We start from the raw sequence: 12,836 nt of genomic DNA on the forward strand, positions 1-12,836 counted from the left end.
TTTCTCCCAGTCCAAAGGAAGTTTGCCAGTCAGAGCTCATTTCAATCATAAGCACTGCTACCTAGAAACACAGTTACATTTTACTCCTATCACACTACCAGGGAAACAGAACTAGATAGTGACTGAAAGGTCAAATTCTCATGCAGAGGAAGAGGAAAGGGTTTTGTTAAGTAAGCAAGTAGCAGAGTCTACTTGCTTACTTAAGAAGTAAGTTTATGAATTTAAGTTTTTCTGACTCCAAAACAGAGCTTCTGTAATTTCTGTATGGTAAAAAATAAAATAATCTCTGGGAGGAAAGCTTTTAGACAACTTTTACTTTCTTCATACTTTCTGAATTCTCAGATTTCTTTTTGTAATAAGCATAAATCTCTTGTGTAATTAGGAAGAAACATTTTCACTAAAGAGACTAGCAGCATGAAAACATGCCTTTGCTATAGTATTGGGTAAAAGTAGCCAGAAATGAAATGACTGGGATGGTGTAAAAGAAAAAAAGACGCAGGGAGGAAGAAGATGGGGAAATACAATAGTTGAGTTGGAGTAGTTAGCTTATGAAGGGCTTTTTCCCTGCCCTGTTTTTCAGGTTTTCTATGAAATTCTTATGCTATTCTTGGAATAAAATGAAATACATTTTTAAAAATAGAAAAGGAGTTATATTTAGCTTATAAAATATTTCAAATGTAAAAACCAGGAAAACATCATCCTAAGGTAATAGATTTAGTTTTGTATTTTTTTGTATAGGTGAATATACGTTATATAAAACGTTAGGAATTCAGAGTTGTCAAATTATCTCAGAACACACACATGAACATGGGAAGGTGGATTAGAGAACAGTTCTGTTCCATTCCTGAAGGTCACCCAGGTAACTGTAAGGATTTGCCCAGGGCTGCTGCTGGGTCCCTGCCCTGACACTACACTATTCTGTTCAGTACAGTAACTTGCTTAGGGCTGGCTTCATGCAGGAGGGTGGGAATACAGTTGGCCAACTCCTTTTACATGTTGCTTATCTATAGTTATTTCAGGATGTAAAGTATTGAAGATTTAATTATTTTAAAAAACTCACATTTTGGGCTTTATATGATCCTTCCTTGGCCAGGGACTCATATAATTGGATAGCTGCTGTTATGTTTTGCATGCCAAAATTTCCAAATAGCAAAGCATCAGCCATTTTCTCCATAGCTTTCAAGTTTCCCATGTCAGCTGCTTTGGCAAAGAGTGTGTAGGCTCTGTTTCAAGAATATAAAGTTAGAAGTTTGATTATCAAAAATGAAATTTTCTGTTCCCTCCTTCATTCTACTTCTCTCAAGGACTCAGTTGTCATTGCTCTTACCAATATGGTTTAGCTGAGGTCCATTACATTTCTAGATCAGTAGATTATTTAATCCTTAGATTAGTCTAAGATTATAATTAAAATATATTTGACAAATAGTGAAGCTGATAAAAAGGAGAAATATATAGTATACATTATGCTTCAAGCTTATATACCAAATGAAGTGAAAAATTGAGGCACTTGTCCTAAAGTAGTGAACGCCAAGTTCACTATGAATATTTGCTTTATAAAGTAATCTCTGAAATAAATAATAATAAAAATCAATTAAAAATAATCAAAACTGGATTGTCACATCTAGGAAGTTACTATCATGGAAACAGTCCCTTAATATTCTGAAATAATGTTTTAAAACACAACATTTTCTTCACATATCAAAGCCAGACTGTGTGGAAAAACAATAACCAAACAAAACCTAATGGTTACAAGGGCTCCAGAATCTGACAGTCTGGGTTCAAATCCTGACTCTACCACTTACTGGTTTGGGAGCTTTGGGCAAATTATTTAAGTTCCTTGTGCCTCTCTCATCTATGGAATGGGGATAATAATTGCACCTATTTCATAGGGTTGCTGGGAAGATTCAATGAGATAATCTATCGGAAGTGCTTGGTATAGCACCTGATACAGAGTAAGTACTCAATAAGTTTAGCTATCGTTATTATTCGTAGTAGTAGTAGTAGTAACAGTAGTATTGCATAAGTTCTAAAGTTTATGACTTTATAATCTTTCTCCTGTAATTAGTGGGCAAATGGTGTGAAAGCTTAGTGGATGCAAATATAGACACCGGAGGATTACCTCACATTGCATTTTCAGAGGAGTTGGAAGTCACCAGGACCTGATCTGTATAACAGTAGTGATGGAGAGACTTGCAAGGTCAAAACTTGTGACAGAGACAGAGAGTACTTTTGGGATTGATTTTTACTATTATAAGTTCCTTTTTGGTAGTGGCAAGACAAGAAGGCATTAACCTCTACCTGTGACCTTGACTCAAATGCAGGAACAAACACACATATCTGCCATTGCTACCAGCTCAGAAGGATCAGGAGACTCAGCTTTATGTACCACCTTTCCAGGCTGATGCTAAAGTAACCTGCTCTTGGTAAAAGGCTGGAGCAGAGCAGAATGGACAAAAAGGGATGGGGCTGAGTGATATCCAGGTAGACATTAGGGTCCTTGATGGCAAAACAGAGAGTATACTCCAGTGAAACAAAAAGAAGCCAGGAGGTTAAGCAAGAAATTGCCAGAGCAAGCTGAGATTCTGGGAAACGGAAAGCAAAAAAAAAATAGAAGGTCTCAAAGATCAATGAATGCAAATGTTTGGCATCCAGGGATAGGTTTGACATCAGGATACAGACTCCCTAAAGCCCTTCTGTCACACGGCTTGCTGCTGCAACTGCATGGCCTGATGGGATGCTCAGACTAGAAGGGCACCAACATGGACCAGAACAGAGACCTTGGACTGCAGGAGCTATCAGTATATCCACTGGTCCTGGGTGCAGCAATGGGCTGCAAAACCAATCTCACTATGTGTCTTTGATTCCAAGGGAGGGGTGGGTGTCTAGGTCCCCTGTCAGGAAAGTCCAAGGTGCTATAAGGAATACTAGAAGCAGGACCCACAGCTGGAGAAAGCTGTTGGTAAATTAGATAGGATTAAGATCTGGGCTGCAATCCCCAAGAGCAGAAACTGGACAGCAGGGTATATCCCAAAAGGAAAGTTCAATTAGGTATCTGGATTATCTCTAAAGGACCTGGTATTAGATGCTAGGGTGGGTGCTGGTGAAGGGGGAGGCTAAATGCATCTCTAGAACACATCAGAAACTTGACGTGGGGCAGCAGCGTAGCTCCCAACTTTCTTTGCTGATGGGGAGTAACTCTTAATGAAGCTAACCCTGGCTGTCACGGAGGCGTCTTGATTCCTTCAGACAAGTTTGTATTTCCCTGACATGTTTGTTTAACATCTGTACTTCTAATAACACTGACTTGTTCAACAATTTTCCTCTCAAACATAAAAACAGGCTCCATGATTGAATGAGAGGATCAACTCCCTTATTTCTCTTTTTGACTTTGGAAGAATTACAGAATCCTTTTGACCTTCCATTTCCTCCTGTGTAAATTGGGCATAATAATCTATGTCCAACAATATAATAGTATGCAATGAATAATATTACACACATAAATGCCTAAAACGTTAACTACCACAGAATAGGTGCTTGCAAATGGAAATTGCTGGCGGTGTTATAACCAGGTTCATAGTTGAGTGTCCCTCCTTCATGCTCTATACTTTTACACTCTTTTCTGACTTTTAAGGAAGAATTCATGGGCTCTGCTGAGTCCTGTCTAGGGCTGGCTAATACAGCTCTGGGATGCTTCCTCCAGGGTTAATTAGCTATGCTTAATTTGTGGGAAAACAAAAGATGTCTCCTTGTTGGGAGTTCAGAGCCCATTCTTTCTACTATTGGTTTAAGACACACTTTCTTCTGTCCCACACCTTCCACTTACTAGTTAGGGAACTAGAGATAAAAACAACTGCTTACTTCCTGGTTATCCGTGTCAGGCATTGTTCCAAGATCTTGACTGTATTATTCAGGGCAAAAGGAAGTTAAGTAACTTTCCCAGGATTACATAGCTAGTAAATGGTAGAGCTGGGACTTCATCCAAAAGTTTTAACTAGAGACTTAAAGGGTGACCTCATATTGTGCCCTCTACCGAAGGGGGAGAAGATAGACGTGTATCTGTGATTACCTCACTTTAACATCCTTGATTCTCTGCTCTCACTTTTTTTTTTTTTTTTTTTTTTAATATATCTTTATTGATTTCAGAGAGAGGAAAGGAGAGGGAGAGAGAGAGATAGAAACATCAATGGTGAGAGAGTCACTGATTGGCTGCCTCCTGCACGCCCCTGACTGGGGATGGAGCCCGCAACCCGGGCATGTGCCTTGACGGGGAATCAACCACAGATCGCCTGGATCCTAGGTGGACGTTCAACTGCTGAGCCATGCCTGGCTGGGCTGCTCTCAGTTTTTAATGGGAAAGAATGAAGCTTTTCTTAACTTGTACGTCTGTTCTGGGGGTAAAATGAGATCACATACATGAAAGTGCTTTAAAGCTAGAAAGTGTGAACAAATGCTTAGTTGGGCAGAATAAAGCATTCTAAAACAATGACTCTAATTTAAATAACACATATTTAATTTCGTTTGGAATATCTAACAAAAAGCCAAAAGGGAACAGTTTTTTACCTGAATGCTCAGGTAAGTGCCTTAATTCTGCATTTCACTTAAGGTGTAGGAACCACAATTTCACATATGGTTCTATTTATTTATGCTGGTAGTTTGTAGGATTCTTTAAACATGATTTGATTCTATTAAAAACAAAAGCTTATGGGCAAATGCATTTATATTTATTTGTTATTTTAATAACATTTTTTTTGATTGTTCTTTTTCCCAGCCTGGAAATTTAACTTGGCTTATGTAACTGGATAGAGACTTACTGTGCTTTTTGTTTCTGACTTTTAGACTGTTGGAGAATCCTGATGCCCATCTTAAATAGCTGGTCTCCTTCCTCTGTGAGATTTTTCTTTGCCTGCTTTTTTACTATATATGGAAAAACAAGGAAAAGTAACATTATTTTTGTGTTTTATATTTTAAAAATAATATGCTGGTATATTAGTTTGAGTTTTGTGCTCCTTATTTTTTAATCTCTGCATTTTTAAGAAAATCACCTTATCTTTAGTCATAAGGTAGAAACTGGTTACAAAAGTACCCTCTTCCTGTCTTTTATAAAGGGTGTGGCAGGTGGAGGAGACAGACAGATGCTTCTGATAGTAGAAGGGAAAGAGATGTTCCCAGTATGGAAAAGGGATACAAAGTTCTGCAAGAAGAAGGCAGGAAGTAAGGCCTCTAAGAGAAGGGTTTAACCAGCCTTGTAACCCTAGTGGCTGGATCTTAAACACCAGGCTCTCAGCTCTCAGACTCCTCTATTTGAGCACTGACCATGAACCTCAGAGCCATAAAATTCTAAGAGGACATAAGGAAGGACATAGGCAATGGGAATCTCCAAGATGACAGATGTGCACCTAAGATTGGAGGTAAAAATTTAACTGTGCTCAAGGCTCCCTCCTCCTTTCCTGGAACATTTCTAAGACCTTTCTAGACTGTCTGAGAACTGTTGGGGATGAGCATCAGGAAGGAAAGAGGGCAGAGTAAGTGTGCCACACTTTGAATCTTAGGGAAGACACCCAGAAAGAGTCTCAATAATAACTTGCCTTGTGGGTTGGGGGCTCAGAGTGACTTTAATAGGATTTAATGAAAATGAAAAAACAGAATTTTACCTGCTACCATCATGATATTTCTCAAGCACATATAACACCTCATAACTTTCAAAACATCATTACCAGTTTACAGATGGGAAAAGCTGGCCATCTTTAGAGTCCCCCACTAACCCCCCCCACACACACACCCTTCAACAAAATCACAGTGCCTCTTGAAAGCCATTACAACACTCAGCAAAACCTCTAATTAGATGAACCTCTTCTGAAGCCCTTTTAAAGGAGAGGCATTCTGGGATGTGATGCTTCATGAACAAGACCACAAAGACCTTTAAGTGGTTCTTGCTTTTCTTCTCCCTGATAAGCTATCACAGCTGTTTCTTTTGTAAATCTAAACATTTTTTAACTTAAAAGCTAATTCACAATTATTTGAATGCTTCAAGTTATCTAATCAATTTAGTAATAACCTGACATTTTAGCACCTGACTTCTGCTTTGAGTTAGATGTTATCCATACTCATAATTAAGGAGCAAAGATAATGGGGAAAACCTACTAATCTGTATTTGGAATAGCTATGCTCCTATTAACATGCTTTCAAAAGAGCGAGAATAAATTTTGAAACACTGACTCTGCAGGCATATACATAAGAGAAATGATTTACCACTACACCTTTCTATCCATGGCTTTTATTTCTAATTCTTTTTTGTGCTTCCCAAACATACTGAAATACAAGTTTTCTTTACTATAAGAGGGCTCAATTATCAGGTAAAGTTATCTTGACAATATTTTAATTTCTTTTTTATTGTTTAATAGTTTCCAAATTTGGGGAAAGCACACTCAGGAAATGATTTGAGCCTATTCTGAACTTGATGTAAAGGATCTTCATGAGTCTAAAGTCCTCTGAGATGGCCATCTATAAGCCAAAGAGGGAAGCTATAGGATGAAACCAGTCCTGCTGATCATAGACTTTTGCCTCCAGAACTGTGAGAAACCAAATTTCTGCTATTTAAGCCACTTTGCCTGTGGTATTTTGCTATGGCAGCCCCAGAAAACTAATACAGATGCCAACTCCATATCACATGAAAAGTGAGCTGCCAGTTCTCCCCATGGGGAGGAGTGTACTCAAACTCAACTTTCCATCAGATCAGTGGCTACATTCTAAATGTAGGAGGGACTACATTTTCCACGGGCCCTAAGGTTTCCAGGTACTAGACACCTGACTTTCCCAGGCAACTAGATGCCCAAATAGCTCACCTCTGAGAAGGCTATTTTTTTCATGATTGTACTCTAAATAGGCAGTGTAGCAGGTAGACTTTCCATGTGTGCAGCAATCCTTGCACCCAGCTCATCTCTCTGAGGGATGATGGGAAAACTGGGAACCTATGCCTTTTCATGCTGACCCTTCAACTGTAAATTTCCCTAATTCAGTCTATTCCTTAATTCCTATAACTTGTCCTCGTGGAATTCATATAGACTTTTCTTGTTTATAATGACTAGAAGCAAATTTTTGGGACAAAAAGGGCCCACTTGCTTGTTTCACGTTAATGAGAAAGCAGAGAGCTGGGAACAATTTGTTCTTTGTCATTCATACATTTACATATTCATTCAGTCAGTATGAATTGAACACTTACCATGTGTTAGACACAGTGCTAGGTATTGTGTTCACATATATGATCAAGACGCTGCCCCATCTTGGCAGTGGAGATAAGACATGTTTACTGAAAATTACTATGCCATGTTGTAGGCACTGTATAATGAGGCACTATGGGAGTACAGGAGCCTTCTTGTGTGTAGGTAACACAAGCCTAATCTGATCAATTTAAGCAAAAGCAACTTATTGGGAGGATGTTGAAGGCTCATAGATTCAATGGGGTTGGTCAGGAATCAAAGCATTCCTTGAAAGCAGAGAGGCAGATGCCCGACCAACTGAGCCACACAGGCCAGGGCTCTTTTCTGTTTTTTAATCCATGTATCAATACCATACTGTTTATATAAATATTTTATAGTAAGAATCTAATAGTGCAAGTTCCTCCTATCATTCTACTCCACCCTGTTCTATTCCCTGGGACATGAACCCACATGGACTGTATCAATGGACTCCCTTCCCCTCCAGCTTCTGGTTAGGTTGGGCTGAAGTGCACCATCAGCAGGGATGGAGGGTAGGGGGAGCATGAGTTAGGGGTATTTTATTCCCAGGCTTCCCATTCTGGGTTGCTGCAGGCTGGCTTTGTCCCTTGACCTAAGGTTATTGTTCTATCAGAGAGCCCTCTCCACATACCTCTTTGCTTTCCTTCTCAGCATTCCAGTAGCCACCACTGCACTGTGACCCCTCAGGCCTAGGGGTGGTAATGCACTGTGATCCCTCAGGCCTAGGGGTGGTAATGCACTGTGATCCCTCAGGCCTAGGGGTGGTAATGCCACTATTGTTTCAACCTGGTGAGGACTTTGTGGTTTCCCTCTATACTGTCTACACCTTTGGAAATAGTCCCTTTATTAATCTTTTCTCAATGACTCAGTTTAAATGTGCTATTTGTTTCCTGTCAAAACCCTACCAGATACTTTGGGTAACATATTTTTATGTCAACATTTTTATGTCATATCTACAGCCAACTTCAACTGAACAACGAGACAGTCTTTTGGGGTAAATATGGAGAAAAATACTCTTAAACTATTAAGATTTAAATGTTTAAAAAAATATTTGTTAAAGCAAGACTCTCATAAAAAACAAGCAGCAATAACTCTTCTATATTTACTTCTGTCAGAAGGACACATTTTCTAATTTACATAAAGTTTGATGGATGGATACTGTGACTTGTAAGACAGGGCATTTCAAGTGTCCTTAGAGTGTTTAGCTACACATCAATGAATGCATGTACACTCCCTGGAGGCCCGGAGGACAAGAAGACCGTTTTTAAAGCCTCAGGTTTGATAATTCAAAATGTGAAATTTGAAATATATGAATACATTATAGCTATTACATAGTTCTAAAAATGTTTTCAATTATTTACTATTATTTATTTTTCCTTAAAAACTTCAAGTAAATTTGGTGCTCAGGAAATTGCAGCATCTTTATTGTGTGAGTTCATTATTTTCCCCAAACTTTTTGAGATGCATGGGATTAAAATTTCTTGATATTGTCAGTTTACTTTTGTGAAAGGCATATGGCACCATGGCTAAGAGGTGGAGAGCTTTGGTACCAGACCATCCAAGTTCAAATGTCAGTTTCTCTACTAAATATTAGTTTGTGATGCTAAGCGAATTATTTTATTTCTCTGTTCTGCAGGTTTCACATCTTATAAAGTGGAGACAATGGTAACCTATCTTAAATTGAATAAAGCACTTAAGTAATATAAAAATGCTCAATTAGAGTTATCTTATTATTTATTATTATTAGACATAATATAACCACTTTCATATACGGGAAATAAATCTTATTTGAAGGGTGACATTATTTACTCTTTAAAACAGTAAAAGCTCCTTTAAACATGCTCTACCTACCTTATTTGCCAAATTAACCAACACTTTTCATTTCTTCTACCCAACTTACTGAAGTCCACAGCAAACGAAATGCTTGCAGCAAATAGGATATTCTTTAGTACATGTGTGAACTTCTGTTCCCATCCCTTGCTTACCAAAAATCAGGAGGGCTTGTTCCTAAACCTGTTTGTACCAGTTATACTTTTATCATAATTATATAACTTAATAAAGCAATATGTAAACTCATTAAATGTAAGTGCAAAAAGAAATTGTGTTTCTGTGTAAAGTAACTGAAATACTATGAAAAAAGCTTGATAAAGAGCCACTAAAAATTACCCCATTTAATTATAAGTGAAGCATCTATAATAAGTGGGGGAAAAGTCTGCAAATGACTGGAAGGATTCTGCCCACAGCTTGCTCCATAAGTGTCTTTAGTTCTTCCCTTTATTAAATACCTGAGATGGGAAATCATAGATGGCGCAGTTTGAGTGAGGTTCATATTAGAAATGCCAATCAGTAGACCAATGCTAAATAAAAGGTAGGCCATGTTTCTATGTAAAAAAATGGTCAGATGAAATGTTCCAATGTATATGATTTAGATTTAAAATAGGTTAAAGAGATGTACATATAATATTTTATAATGCCATTAAAAACTGATCTTAATTTTGTTCTGTCAAAAAGTTTCCCTCTCCTAAATGAGATGTTAAGGAAATAGAAATTCATACATATCTGTTAGGAAAGAGAAAGCTTTCATGCATCAGACAAATAAAATGTTGAAATTGACTCTTAAATTTTATAATTGAGCACTAATTAACTCTTATACACAGAATCTATGCAGACATTGTGTATATTGTCTAGGCCATTCCTGCATCCAGACAAATTTATGCATCAATTAGGTATGTCTTTACCAGGAAGAGTTTCAGATAGACTAGGGGACATTACATCAATTTTGGTTTTCTTCAAAATATAAGGGTTTCAATTAGCAGAATAGCTGATAACTCTTATATCCACTAATTTTGGATATTCCCCCCCCCCCATGAGTTCTAATTATCAACCTTGCTTATTACAATCAGAACAAATTCTAAATCTAAAATGAGGGTCAGAAACTGCCCCTCATATGCAAATTTAAGGCTTTTGTATATATAAATATTTATTACTATATAAAAAATATATATAAATATTACTTTTCAAAAAGTAGCTCTAAAATTCATTGTTTAGATTACATAAAGTTATTTTTAATTTATATGTGAAAAGGAATTCAACTTACAATAATTTTGATTACTTTTCAAGAGATCTTTATTTTGAATTCCTTTTATTCTTAATTTATGTTGATTCTTCTTTTTTTCTAAGAGATTTTCTCTTTTATTGATTATTTTGACCAATTTTCTTCGTTCCAATATATACGATAAAAATTGACTGATTTCATTCACTGGTATCTAAGAAGAAAAAGATTTTTGCTCAAGATTTGTGTAACTTAAAACAGAAAAGTTAAAAATTCATCTATTCAAGGGAAAAATACTAGTTTAATACAATCAATCTAATACCTGTTTACTTCACTTTAAGCTTCCATATCATTTTTTTAAATCTTCACCCAAGGATATATATTTTTTAAATTGATTTTAGAGAGAGAAGAAAGGAGAGAGAAAGGGGGGGAGAGAGAGACAGTGATCAGTTCCCTCTCATATGTGCCTGACAGGGATTGAACCCACAACCCTGGTATGTACGCTATCTAGGAACTGAACCTACAACCTTTTGGTGTACAGGATGACACCCCGCCAGGGCAAGAATTCATATCTCTTATGAATAAAAACCTTTCAAGCTATTGCACTGTCATCTGAATTGCAGAGCCAAGCATTAAAACCTAAATGTTATAAATAAAATAGGAGAATTTAACCAATTTTACTTTTCTACTGGTGAGTTGTCATGGTAATATCAATTGTGTGAGCTTAAAAAAGATGAAGATGCTGACACTGCCTTACACATTACAACAAATAATGGACAGAAAGTAAAATCCTGTGACTAGCTAGAATAAAAATGTAAAAAAATGTTTTCCAAAGTACTATCCAGAAGTATATAATTAATCTATTTTAATTAGGGAGAGGAGTTTGAAGGAGTTGTTTTTGAGTAATAGAAAATAATGCACATTTTAAGAGAGAAAATTTAAAAGCTTTATTGAGATACATATTTATGACTTACATATACACTATTTCAGAGAAAATTATGCTGAAACATTAAAAAAATTCTTAGTCAATTACTAATTCCAAAGAGAGCCAAGGTTTTTTATTTGCTTTTTAATTTCTTTTTCAGTATCACAATTTAAACTCCCTTTTTCCAAGCTCACTTTCTGGACTGCGTAACACCTTCCCATGTGGTAGCAAAGGCATCAGAGCAGTGACCCAGATGCTAGAGCATGCAGGGACATGAAACCATCTAAGGACCTTTATTTTTAAGCTTTATTGAGATATAATTCTTATACTATAGTTATGTGTAATTGTACGTTTCAAGTGAATTGTACATTTAAAGTGTACAACTCAATGGTTTTTAGAATATTCACAGATATGTGCAACCATCGCCACAGTCAATATTAGAACACTTTCATCACCTCTAGAAGAACCTATTCTCCCACTCCCCCTACTCCCAGTCCCAAGCAACCACTAATCTATGTTCTATCTCTAGAGATTCCCCCATTCTGGAATTTATATACTATGTGGGTTTTGGTAACTGACTTCTTTCACTCAGCATAATGTTTTCAAGGTTGATCCATGTTGTAGCATGTATCAGCACTTCATTCCTTTTTATGGCCAAATAGCATTCCTTACACAGATATACTACATTTTGCCCATCCATTCATCTGCTGATGGACATTTGAGATGTTTCCACATTTTGGCTGTTATGAATAATGCTGCTACAAACAATCATGTACGAGTTTCTGTGTGGATATGTAAGGGCTTTGAGTGTTATTTTTTGTAACGTGGGGTTGCCAGATTCAGCAAATAAAAATACAAAATGTCCAGTTAAATTTGAATTGCATAAAAGCAATGAATTTAATTAGTGCTATATACAGATCTTCTATCATAGAAATGTACACTTGAAACCTATATGATCCTATTAGCCAATGTCATGCCAATAAATTTATTTAAGAATAAATAAAATAAATAAAGCTAGTTAGATTGTGGGGAAAAATAAGTGTGTGCTAAGTATTGTATGTTAACAAATAAACCCACAATGTATAATGGCTCAAAATCAATAGGCAAGTGTTCAAGTTAGTGGCAGCTGCGCTCCATGCTGTCATTTAGGGACCCAGGCAAATAGAGGCTGTGCTGGCTTCAACATATGAATTCCAAGGTTTTCCTAAGCATTGATACCTAGTAGGCAGAAAGGGAAAGAGCATGGAAGATCATTTGCAGAAAGGGTTTTTGTTTTGTTCTTTTTATAGGACAGACCTGGAAGTGGCACACAGTGCTTTAAGCCACTTTCCACTGGGTGAAACTGTCACATAGCTCTACCCAACTGCCCAGGCAGCTGGGAACATAATATCTGGGTATCACAAAGAAAAGCACATGGACGATAACAAGCCGCCAGTATTCTCTGGTACTATGGGATTATCGTATGTTATTGTCATTAAAAGAATCAAATTTTCAATTCAAAAATAGCCAACAGCTGAGTTAAGGAGGCAGTGCAAACCTGTCAAATGCCTCTGACTGTCTAGTGTCTCTTTCTTTTTTTAAAATCCTCATTCAAGGATATTTTTTTCCTTTGCTTTTCAGAGAG

The 12,836-nt window shown here is 36.9% G+C and overlaps 1 protein-coding gene across 1 annotated transcript in view; it reads right to left on the minus strand.

Moving 5' to 3' along the window:
- SEL1L2 (SEL1L2 adaptor subunit of SYVN1 ubiquitin ligase) overlaps positions 1 to 11,433 on the minus strand; it is a 47,414-nt gene extending 35,981 nt beyond the window's left edge. The window contains exons 1-4 of the mRNA XM_087819297.1: positions 11,407 to 11,433; positions 10,333 to 10,501; positions 4,812 to 4,914; positions 1,061 to 1,223 (exon numbers count right to left, since the gene is read on the minus strand). Of these exons, the coding sequence (XP_087675423.1) occupies positions 1,061 to 1,223; positions 4,812 to 4,914; positions 10,333 to 10,501; positions 11,407 to 11,433 (462 nt within the window). The remainder of the gene's footprint in view (positions 1 to 1,060; positions 1,224 to 4,811; positions 4,915 to 10,332; positions 10,502 to 11,406) is intronic.
- Positions 11,434 to 12,836: the final 1,403 nt, after the last annotated feature.

The sequence above is a fragment of the Miniopterus natalensis genome, chromosome 7, assembly GCF_054644295.1.
Source record: "Miniopterus natalensis isolate mMinNat1 chromosome 7, mMinNat1.hap1, whole genome shotgun sequence".
NCBI classification, from domain to species: Eukaryota; Metazoa; Chordata; class Mammalia; order Chiroptera; family Miniopteridae; genus Miniopterus; species Miniopterus natalensis.